This window comes from Bison bison, unplaced genomic scaffold (assembly GCF_000754665.1).
Source record: "Bison bison bison isolate TAMUID 2011002044 unplaced genomic scaffold, Bison_UMD1.0 scf7180017864142, whole genome shotgun sequence".
Lineage (NCBI taxonomy): Eukaryota > Metazoa > Chordata > Mammalia > Artiodactyla > Bovidae > Bison > Bison bison.
The window spans coordinates 1,727,052-1,738,938 of record NW_011494714.1 but is presented as its reverse complement, the minus strand read 5'-3'; the positions used below and the strand labels follow the sequence as shown (position 1 = coordinate 1,738,938).

Here is an 11,887-nt window from a genome sequence, read left to right as displayed (position 1 = left end):
AGAGGAGAGTGAAAAAGATGGCTTAAAGCTCAACATTTAGAAAACTAAGACAATCGTATCCTGTCCCATCACATCATGTCCAATAGATGGTGAAACAGTGGAGACAGTGGTTGACTTCATTTTTCTGGGCTCCAAAATCACAGCAGATGGTGATTGCAGTCCTGAAATTAAAAGACACTTAAACATTGGAAGGAAAGTTAAGACTAACCTAGACAGCATATTGAAAAGCAGAGACATTACTATGTCAACAAATGTCCGTGTAGTCAAGGCTATGGTTTTTCCAGTGATCATGTGTGGATGTGAGAGTTGGACTATAAAGAAAGCTGAGTCCCGAAGAATTGATGCTTTTGATATTTGTTGTTGGAGAAGACTCTTGAGTTTCCCTTGGACTGCAAGGAGATCCAACCAGTCCATCCTAAAGGAAATCAGTCCTGAATGCTCACTGGAAGGACCGATGCTGAAGCTGAAACTCCAATACTTTGGCCACCTGATGCAAAGAGCTGACTCATTTGAAAAGATCCTGATGTTGGGAAAGATTGAGGGCAGGAGGAGAAGGGGATGACAGAGGATGAGATGGTTGGATGGCATCACCAACTCAATGGACATGATTACGTGTGGACTCCGGGAGTTGGTGATGGACAAGGAGGCCTTTCATGCTGCCATTCATGGGCTCACAAAAAGTTGAACACAACTGAGCAACTGAACTGAACTGAAGTTGTTGAACATAGTGTCAGATTTCTTTCCTCTTTTTCTTTTCGTTTTCTTTGGTTTTGTTTTTGATGGGCATGATTTTTGTTTTTCCTTAGAAGATATTCCATTCTGAATGTAGAGTCATAAGTCTGAATTTTAAAGCCACTTATGTAATGTGTTGTTATAGGTAGCTAGTCAACAACTTGATGCAATTAGATTTATTAGTCTTTGTTCTCAATTTGTTCAGTTAAGTTCAGTCCTTCAGTTGTGTCTGTCTCTTTGCAGCACCATAGACTGCAGCATGCCAGGCTTCCTTATCCATCACCAACTCCCGGAGCTTACTCAAGCTCATCTCCATCAACTTGGTGATGCTATCCAACCATCTTATCCTCTGTCTGTCGCTTCTCCTCTTTCCTTCAATCTTTCCTAATATCAGGGTCTTTTCCAATGAGTCAGCATGTTTAGTATGCATTCAGTCTCTTTTTAAATTAACCAACATGAATTCAATTCCTCTCTGTTACCACTGCACTCCCAACTCTAGGCCAGAAACAAAAAACTGCAGAGACTGAAGGCTGATTCCAGCACATTGCTGTGGAGATTTTGTTCCCACTTATTTTTTGGGAAAAACAAAATAATTGCTAACATTAAAATCAGTAGATTGTACATAAATATACAAACTTCTGATTCTCTTGAAAACATGGCCAACTGGCCTGCTTTCCAGCATGGGTGAAGTGGAGGAAAGTCTGCTCCCAGCGGTAAGGCCTGTGCTGCCCAGATTTCAACATGGTCACCTAGTCCTGGTATCATATCTCCTGCCTCTTGGGGCCATGAGTTTGTAAGAATGAGACTTCTAACTCTCTTAAGATAAAGACTACTTTTGTCTTGATCAACTTTGACTTTGAAGCCTTTAACCTAGAACCTAGCACACAGTTCTTCCTTGTACATTTGTTGGATGATATAAAATATCTTGTGGATGCATATGACATTTCTTACAATACTGAAAGCATGCAATTGAAGTACTGCTCTGCCCTAAATCTATGATACAGACTGGCATCATAGGTGACCCTGATGTCTGCCATTAGACCCACTACCTAAAGCCAGTTGTATGTCCCTGGGCTGTCCCTGAAGTCTTCACTTTGCCATTTTTCAACTTATCCTCCTAGCAATCTCTTCTTCAATGAAGACAGCAATGCATGTCTCATGAAATGGCTAGGAAGATGACATGAAACCACGAGTGTCAAGCATGGCCCCTAGTATCCATTTTCATGATGCATTTAGCAGTTTTTTTTTTTTTTTCCCAAGTAGGCAAGGTTCTCCGTCTTCTTAGATGTCTATGCAGATCAGTTTGATTTTCCAGCCAAGATTCAAGGAAGAGATTACAGTCAATTCTATGTATTCTAAAAAGCTTCAAAGTCCACTCGCCAAGGACACTGATGAAGGTAAAGATTTTATCAAGAGCTTTGTGTGTGTGTGTGTTTTTTTTTTTTTTTCAGATCTTTTAGTGGCCTAAAGGGGAAAACTAGTGTAGGTCAGAGCATATATAATTAGGGGCTCCCGGTCAGACTACATGCTAAGAACCTAAACTTTCCTGAGTACTTGGAGCCAGGAAAGAAGCATGAAGTGGGTTGTGCTCCTTGGGCTGGTGGCCTTCTCAGAGTGCATAGTCAAGTAAGTACAGTGACAGTATGTCACATCATATTCCTTTCTCAGATTTTTCTTTTTATCTGATTATTTTTCCACCCATCAGGTTGAGAAGAGAATGGAATATTTCCCTAAGAGTCTTAAAGTTCAACTCTTACTTATGATAAGTAACTTGCTATAGGAACTGTGGATCCCAAGGTCTTGGTGTAGATTTGGGTTGCACAAATCTTGGGGTTCAGTCATGTCATGACTTGTTGAAAATACAACTCCTTGCAACTGTTCAGTGCACAGTTTATGCAGATGTCGATGTGGTCATGTGGAATAGCACTTTTCTCCATTTTATTCAACATGTCCTCTTTTTTCCCTGTCTACTTAAGTGTGTATATGTCTATGTCTGCATCTCTGTATCACTGTCATTTATCTCTCCATCTCTTTGGAAGTCACTGGGAGTGTATTTCTCTTTGTGTAGTTTTCTTTTAATTTTTCATTTTACTCTTACTTCCTTCTCAAGCCTCTGAATTTCCCTTCCTTGTTCTCTATATCTTGGATTCTTCTTTCAAATCTCTCTTCTCTTTCAACTTGGAGAAAGATACACTGTTTTATATACACTGTTTTATATCTGACAAGCAGTGTGACCAGACCAAACTCAGAAACCTCTTGCATTTCAAATTTCTCCCTTGTAAAAGAGGATAAGAGTCCCCCTTCTACCTCCTTCCTTGAGGTTCTATGAGAAGGGATGTGTGGGATGGCAACAGCAATGCTAATGGCTGTCATTGTTGAGACTTCCTATTAATCAGGTACCTTATATACATCACTTCACTTATCCCCAAGATATTCTATTTGGAGGGTTTTTTGTTGTTGTTGTTACATTCCACAATTTTTCCAAAGGGGAGACTGAGACACCACATGGTCATATGGCTTATCCAAGATTGCAGAAAAGAACCTGTATTCAAATCTATGTCTTTGCCATGGTTATAGGCATAAAATTCTGATAATAATGCACCTGATAATAATGATTAGAAAATACACAGGGCCATTACAATGACAGTTATACCTTAACACTAACAGCTAATTCTAGCATCTTCTTTGTTTTCTTCATCAAATGCTTGGTAAAAGAATACCTCTAAGGCGAGTGAAGACCATGAGAAAAACCCTCAGTGGTAAAAACATGCTGAACAATTTCTTGAAGGAGCATGGTAACAGATTGTCCAAGATTTCTTTTCGTGGCTCAAATCTAACTACTCTCCCGCTGAGAAACATCGAGGATGTGAGTATTTTGGGAGGATTGTGCTCCATAGAGCCTCCTGGTGCTCTAGCCTAGCATGGGACTCATCTGGAGGTGCCAGGTGGGATGTTGGGGTTGGGGTTCCTGAAGGAGGCAGAGACACTGGAAAACAGGGGCCCTAACCAGAGGAGAAGGCACTTTCATCCTCAACTGTTGGTCTTTGTGACTGGGTTTGGCAATTAACAGGTGGCAGGTAAATATCCATTTCTTTGTCAAATATGTGTCATTAGTTTGAGGGTGATTGTTCCTTCCGAAGTAAGTGAGCCACTCAGTTACAGATGAAGTGTGAACCATCACTGATCAAATGGTAGAACCAATTGCAAAGCAATTGTGAATCCCTAGGTAGAGGAATTCAGTTTCCACAGATGCAAGAAAAACAATAGTAAAAATTCACTGAACTTGTATTCCATGTAAGGCCATAAGAATCTAACACAGTTCTTACTGTTTTTAGATTAGAAAAGGGCTTATTTTGTCTTAAGGAATGCCCATGCCATCCTGAGAGATTGTCAAAGAGTAAATACATGTCAAATGAAAGGGTCACCTGTGTGGTGTTGATTGGATGTGGTCTGAGTTTAGAGGGAGTGGCGGGGTTGATCAAGAAGGACCTCCTGGAGAAGGGGGTGATAAGGCTGGGTTTGAAGAGATGACAGAGCTTCTCAAATGAAGGCACCAGGATTCCCTGGGTGTCCAGTGGTCATGGAGGCCCAGTTGTTATGCCTCTGGGCTTCCCATGCAAGAGGTACCACTTCAAAGCCTGGTCATAGAGTAAATATCCTGCATACAATGTAGCACAGGAAAAATATATCAAATGCAAGTACCTCTGTGACCAAAGTCCGTGAGATGTAAGGTGGTTAGAAAGTGATCTTAAGAGATATGTGACACCCAATGGGAGGCATCAGTGTGGGAACAGAGGGTAGCCAGTTCTGCACTAACCCACTCCCTCCTTCTCCCTGTAGTTGATGTACGTGGGTAACATCACCATTGGAACACCCCCACAGGAATTCCAGGTTGTCTTTGACACAGGCTCATCTGACTTTTGGGTGCCCTCCGACTTTTGCACTAGTCCAGACTGTAGTGAGTACAGATACCCTGTACCCAGACCATCCTTCACTTGCCCTGCCTCCCTGTTTTCCACCCTTGGCACCTGATGACACTTATCTCTTGTGTCTACAGTTACACACGTTAGATTCAGACAACATCAGTCTTCCACCTTCCGGCCTACCAATAAGACCTTCAGCATCACCTATGGATCTGGGAGAATGAGAGGAGTTGTTGTTCATGACACAGTTCGGGTAACAATGTAACAAATGCTGAGTCAGGACTGGCTATGGAGTGACCACTGCTTGTAAAACAGATGCAGGACCATCTTGCAGGATCCTTCCTAGCCTAACTCCCATAGATATTGGCAATCTTACCCACAGGATCGTGTCTCTGGGGAGGTAGTGCCCGTGGTGACACAGGACATAGCAAATCAGCTAACCCAGAGAGTGGCTTGTGGTGTGGACTTGCGGCTCCTCTGCCCATGAGCAGTTCAAGGTTCATTTTTCTGAGAGCAAGAAGAAATGATAAAAGCACCCACTTTTATATTCACAGACTGTTCCAGCCACTTTCAGGTGATAACTGGTTTAATCCTGCAACAACCCCACATAGCAGTTACTCTGATTAGCTCATGAGACATATGAGGAAACTGAGGTGCAGACAGCAAGGGCCTTGCTGAGGGCACACATGTGGTAAAAGCTGGAGTTAGGCTGGCTTTTCAGGACTGAAGTTGCTGTGGGTGTTTGGGGACAGGATAAAACTGATCTGGGGACCCTAGGGGCAGTCAAGGGCTTCTGGTATCCAGAGTGGGAAGCTGGAGGCCTGAGAAGTCAAGGGGCCTGATAAATGAGTTCTCAATCTAGAGGACCCTTGAGATTCTAATAAACCTATGGCCTGCCTCCCCCAAAATACTTGAGTACTTCCCGTCTCTCTGTTTCTCTCTCATACACACTTACAGAAATATACACATATCCCCAAAAGTGAATTCCCCAGGCAGTAATTGCATAGAACCCTGCAAGCAAGATTGTGTTTTCAGCTTCTGTCTTCCTTGACAGATGCATACTCCACAGTACATTACAGAGAATGCAGTCCATTACTGTCATTAGGTCACAGTGATGCCAAAGAGAAAGCTATCTTGCTCTTGATTGTTTTGTCCATAAGGTGGCACCAATGGGACCTGACCTGACTCTTGGTTGTCCCACCAGTACAGAAGCCAGGAGGCCAATTTGACTCACTCAGGTGGTGTTTTTCAGAGGGGCAGATTTTTAAAATTCACAGCCTTTCTCAAAAGGAACCCAAATTTTCCTCCCAATTTGGTCTAACCATCTATGGGCCACTGAAGACAGAGCACAGCCTCAATTCTTCTCTGAGGATTTAATGGCAAGGCACCCCAGCCCAATCCTAGCCCCACTTCATGTATCTGTAAGTGGGAACACTCTTCTCTCCCACAGATTGGGGACCTTGTAAGTACTGACCAGCCGTTCGGTCTAAGCGTGTCAGAATACGGGTTTAAGGGCAGAGCTTATGATGGCATCCTGGGCTTGAACTACCCCGACGAATCCTTCTCTGAAGCCATCCCCATCTTTGACAAGCTAAAGAATGAAGGTGCCATTTCTGAGCCTATTTTTGCCTTCTACTTGAGCAAGTAAGTCTGAGATGGACAATTACTTTATCCAAATTAGCTGTAAGATGCTTTCAGGTGCATGAAAATAATAGAACACTTGATAAAGAAGTATCCTGAGAGATGATCTAAACCAGGATAACTATGGCCCCAGGGCCCTACCTGGCTTCACCCCTGGCTTTTATAAATAAAATTTTATTGGAACACAATCCTACTTGTGGGCTCAAGACCAGTAACTTGGTCTAGGGGGGTGAGTGAGGAGGAAGGCTGATGGAAGGCAACAGGAAACAAGTTGAAGGAAAGGCATTAGGATTTGCTTATGAAATTGATAAGGAAGGAAGGAAAAGGTGGATATGGAAAATGGTGGATATCTTTCCTTCTTCATTAGCATTTCACTGGGAGCCCAGGACCAGATACCCAACTTATGGAGCCATTGAGAAATGAATGTGTGGGGCACAAAAATGTGGGACCCCTTGTTCAAGAAATATTAGGCATTTCAAGACAGGGAGAGCAGAGGTGGGGTCCCTTCTGAGTGTGGTCCCTTTGGACAGTGGAGGTCACAGGTCAGTGGAGCCAATTCTAGGTGACCTGAGCCCATACCCTTAGAATTGCCATTCTTTGATTTTCCTGAAAAATGACAAGCTGGTCAAGGAGAAAGCCAAAACACTTCAGCCCCTTTCCTCTAAGGGTGTCTGAACATTCAGGTCGCTGGAGGTCCAGGGCATCTTCAGAAAACACATTGGGTGGAGCCCAGTCAAGTGATTCAGCTTCTAATCTCCTCTGTGCCATTCATTAGTCAGTAACAGACCTCAGTCTGGATCTCAATGTTTCCTAGAAGCTATATCTGCATCTGTACATGGGGACATTATTAGGGCCTTGATGGGTGGACAAGCACAGCTCTCAGACAGTGCTGTTGTTACTGTCCTCCAAGGATCACCTCCTCACTTCTCTCTACAGAAAAAAGCGGGAGGGCAGTGTGGTGATGTTTGGTGGGGTGGACCACCGCTACTACAAGGGAGAGCTCAACTGGGTACCATTGATCGAAGAGGGTGACTGGAGTGTACGCATGGACGGGTAAGCACATGTGTACCAGAGTGTACACATGACCCTCCCTCTGAGGGTCAGCCCAAGTGATGCTCCCACTACTGTACATGGACACAGGCAGACACACACAAATGCATTATCAGACACACAGTCACACAGACATACACACCACCCACAACGACACAGAAAGACACACAGACACATGGAAACAAACAAGCTGACACATATAAACCTACACAGAGACACATAAAAACATGCATAGCTAGTCAGAGACACATAAGCACACACATAGACACATACAAACACACATACAAACAAACAAAAAAGCCCATAAATACACAAACAACCCATGGGTTAATAATATCCAGGCTTTCTGACCAGGGCTCTGACAAACATCCTAAAAGGGTCCAGAGAGGTCTGTGCAGCTGGGAGAGGGCTGCACCCAGTGCCTTTGAGGTGGGGAGCATGGTTAGAGGATTCTACAGTGTGGTGAACAGAGGATCAGGGAGAATTTCACCAGCCTGAACAAAGCTATGATAAGATGACCGACTGTCCAGGGCTACCTAGGATGTAGGAAATTCCCAGTACAGATAAATGTCATTTTAAAAACAAGGACATTCCTGAGAAAATGGGGAAAACTGGTCTTCTTAGGGAGCAGCTACCCAGCAGTAAAGAGAGCTTGGCTGCAGTCTTAAGATGTGAAAGCAACTTATAAAAAAGACAACCCACGTTCTTGGGCACACAGTGGGACAGGGTCTATAACAGAGAATCTGGAAGGTGGGATCCAGGAGTGCCCTGAGGACAAGAGACATAATTGATAGGATTCTGTGTGACACCCTCAGACAAAAGCTGATCTATCCTTTGGTGTTTCTGTGGGCTAGTCATGCATTTCCTGACAAGGGTCTCAGGGTCTGAGCTGGTTGTAGGAGCAGTGCTGGGAGACACCCTCTCCTAGAGGAGCCCCTCTCTCCCCCTACTCTGAGAATCTGCTGCCCCTGCAGATCTCCATCTTCACACTGTAGTTGACCCATTATTTGTTCCCCACCAGGTACAGCTCTCTGGATGTTTCTTATTGTTTTCTCAGTCTTCATTCACTCATTGAACACACAAGCATTGGGCATTCACTGTGTGTCAGACACTTTAGGGAGGCAAGGAGAATAAAACTCGCCCTCACATCTAAGAAGGCAGATATACATGATGTGACCTGCCCACATAGTGAATTGTGACTTTGGTACATGCTAGACATGAGGAGGAGAAGGCAATGGCAACCCACTCCAGTACTTTGCCTGGAAAATCCCAGGGACAGCAGAGCCTGGTGGGCTACCCTCTCTGAGGTCTCACAGAATTGGACACGACTGAAGTGAGTTAGCAGCAGCAGCAGCAGCAGACATGAGAAAGGATCTACAGAGATTGACCAAGACAGGAGACTGATAAACACCGGGGGAAAGACTTCCCGAAAACAATACAATTAAACTGGACTCTGGAAGATGAGAAGTAATTTGCTAGTCAAAGGGGAGTAGAATCTTCTAGGAAGGAAGACCAGCTTGTGTAAAGGTAAAAAATATCCTGGTGTATTCAAGTAGTGCATTCGAGGATGTCAAGAAAGGTGCTGTGTTGAGAGGAAAGGAAAAGAGGACCAGAAACGAAGCTGTTTACTAGACAGTCGGGAAGGGGACAACTCTGGGGAGACTCAGAGTGACCTTGATGTCTGCTTTCTTCCATTGTCTCTCAGCATCTCCATGAAAACAAAGGTAGTTGCTTGTTCTGACGGCTGCGCGGCTGTTGTTGACACTGGGACATCACTGATAAAAGGCCCAAGAAAACTGGTCAATAAAATACAGAAGCTCATTGGTGCCACGCCACGGGGTTCCAAGGTGAAGGGTCATGCCCCAGGGTCACTCCCAGTCTCCATACACAACACGGATCTCCCGGGCCAACCTCTCACCCTCTGTCTCTAACAGCACTACGTTTATTGTTCTGTGGCCAATACCCTGCCCTCTATTATCTTCACCATCAATGGCATCAACTACCCAGTGCCAGCTCGAGCCTACATTCTCAAGGTGAGGGGACAATTCTGAGGGCTGGTTCTCAAACTGGAGCTTGCAGGAACCCTTGGGCTGCTGCTGGGAGGAGGGCGCCCTCTGGAGGCCATGTCACACCATTGCAGATGCTGCTGAGCCCTGTGGCTGGGCCAGTGCCTCGGACAAATCCAGTCACTTGAGAGTAAAGGGCTGTGTGGGACACTGATTTTCCTGAAATAAATGTGGAGATGCCACACCATATGGCATGGTGGGAGTCACAAGGAGAGGGGAACACTAAGGTCCTCAGTCCTCAAAGAGCTTCAGTTCTGAACATGTAGGTGCATGAACATGAAATTCAGCTCTAGCAGTCCCTGAAATAGGCCATGTTACAAGTAGAATGGCTGGGGACAGTCCCAGTGTGCTGTCCTAGCATAAGTTAACAGTCTCTGTTCCTTTCTCGAAGTTTTCTTGGTTTGTAGATAAATTACATGCTCAGCCTAGTTCTTGGCTTCATCTTCCCCTTGCTCTGGCCAGGTGCCTCCTTTGTGAGTTGGGGTACCTGACCCCTCTGTGGGGAGGTTGGATCCTAAGGAGAATAAAGGGTTCACAGTGACTGCTCAGCCTCAGCACAGGGTGGAGGCTTCATGTCAGCTCCCTGTGAGAGTTCAGAGCAGGCTGATGGGCTCAAAGAAGGCTTTGAGGAAGAGAGGGAATTTCAGGAATTCTAAAACCACAAACTCATTGAGCCATATGGAGGGTTGCTTGGTTCTAGGCAGAACTGCACTGGATTCCATGCAAATGGCATCTCAAGGTGGTCTGCACTGGGGCACTGGGAACTTACTAGGGGTGATGAGGGCTACAGACTGACCAGTGGGGATGGGAAACAAGAGTACATTACCCAACCAGGCCTGAAGTGGCCAAAGAGGGTGAGTGTGGGCCAAAGGAGGCTGCTCAGTGTTCCTGAGTTAAGTCTTCAAGAACGTGTTGTGGGCACTGCTCTATTTAAGATGGATAACCAACAACGAGTTACTTTGTAGCACAGGGAACTCTGCTCAGTTTTATGACAGCCTGGATGGGAGGGGTGTCTTTGGGACCAAGATACTCAGATACATAAAGTTGAGTCCCTTTACTGTCCACCTGAAACTCATAATATTGTTAATCAGCTATACTCCAATACAAAATAAAGTTTTTAAATAAAGTACAGATTGTGGGGATGCAGGAGGAGAACCAGCATTCTCTGCAGAGAAAACAAGGAGCAGGAGTCAGAAGGAAAGAAACAGGGAGAAAGGGGAACTAGGGACACGTCTGTTCTTTTCTAAAAAATTATATTGAAGTGTGCCTAATCTTCAGTGTTGTCTTAAGTTCTGCTGCACAACAATGTGACTCAGTTATACACGTAAATATATATATATATATGTTTTTCATGTGGTTTATCACTGAATATTGAATATAGTTCCTTACGCTCTACAGTAGGACTTTGTTGTTTTTCATTCCTCTGTTTCACCAACTCCTAGTCCTCCATTCACCACATCCTTCCTCATGACAACCTCATGTCTTGGACCTCTTTGGTTTTGGATGAACTCTCATATCCTCTGCTGCTGAGAAAACCCCTTGATACTTACTAAAAGAGGGAAATAAAACAAAGAATTGTGCTGGGTCTGGATACTGGGGGGAGTCACCGGTAAGGGCTCATGCTGACTGGTGTGTGTCTCTGACTCCCCCAGGATTCTAGAGGCCGCTGCTATACCGCCTTTAAAAAGCAACGATTCAGTTCATCTACAGAGACCTGGCTCCTGGGTGACGCCTTCCTGAGGGTGTATTTCTCGGTCTTTGATCGAGGAAATGGCAGGATTGGCCTGGCACAGGCAGTGTAAATGCTTGGAGTGGTTCAAGAATCAGTAAGGCCGCTTCTAACACACACTCACTCACACTAGGGCACTCCTGCCCAGGATGGTGGTGAACTGTATTTGGTGGTCTGTACACCCTATTCTCAGTGAAGAATAAATGGTTTCACTCTTAATGGTGCTGAAACAAATGGTTGCCCCTGTTTGTGTCTGAGAGTGAACGATCTAGAACCAAGTCTGAATCAAAATTGAGAGAAGCCCTACTCCAACTGGCTTCAAGGAAAAGGGAGACTCATTGAAATGATTCTGGGAATCCAGGACACAAGAATCAGAGCAAATACAAAGATCTCAGTGACTGGACCCAATAAATTAGAAGTCATCAATTCTCTCTCACTCTTGCTCTTTCCCTTCGCACTTCTTTGGTGGTCTTAGCCTGGCAACTTTCTTCCTTAAGGCTTCTACACCTAGTGAGGGAGTCCAAGCTACCTGGCCTAGGGTGTTAAATCCTGAAGGCATCACCTAGTAAGGAAAGAAGATTGCAGACATAGTTCAAGGGTGTTCTCTGAATGACCCACCTCAGTTAGGCACTTTTGCAGTGGAAGCATCCATTCTTTCCCCCTGGAGGCCCTCAGTAGGTGCCTCAGCTGAGACAGCAGTGGTCAGAGGTTGATTTCCTTTCAGATTGGTTTGATCTCCTTGTTGT

At 44.8% G+C, this 11,887-nt stretch overlaps 1 protein-coding gene across 1 annotated transcript; it reads left to right on the top strand.

The window, feature by feature from the left end:
- The first annotated feature begins 2,301 nt into the window (after positions 1–2,301).
- LOC104988776 (pregnancy-associated glycoprotein 1-like) lies at positions 2,302–11,371 on the top strand. Its single transcript, XM_010840229.1, has 9 exons — positions 2,302–2,358; positions 3,448–3,598; positions 4,573–4,690; positions 4,790–4,908; positions 6,106–6,299; positions 7,233–7,349; positions 9,052–9,193; positions 9,281–9,379; positions 11,065–11,371. The coding sequence occupies exons 1-9, from the start codon at positions 2,306–2,308 to the stop codon at positions 11,212–11,214; spliced, it is 1,143 nt and encodes a 380-aa protein (XP_010838531.1). The 5' UTR covers positions 2,302–2,305; the 3' UTR covers positions 11,215–11,371.
- Positions 11,372–11,887: the final 516 nt, after the last annotated feature.

Bases quoted from the DNA above. Each gene is read 5' to 3' on its own strand.
- LOC104988776 (XM_010840229.1), top strand. From the start codon at position 2,306: ATGAAGTGGGTTGTGCTCCTTGGGCTGGTGGCCTTCTCAGAGTGCATA. The intron at 3,599-4,572 runs GTGAGTATTTTG...TTCTCCCTGTAG, and splicing joins CGCTGAGAAACATCGAGGAT to TTGATGTACGTGGGTAACAT. The intron at 4,909-6,105 runs GTAACAATGTAA...TCTCTCCCACAG, and splicing joins TTGTTCATGACACAGTTCGG to ATTGGGGACCTTGTAAGTAC.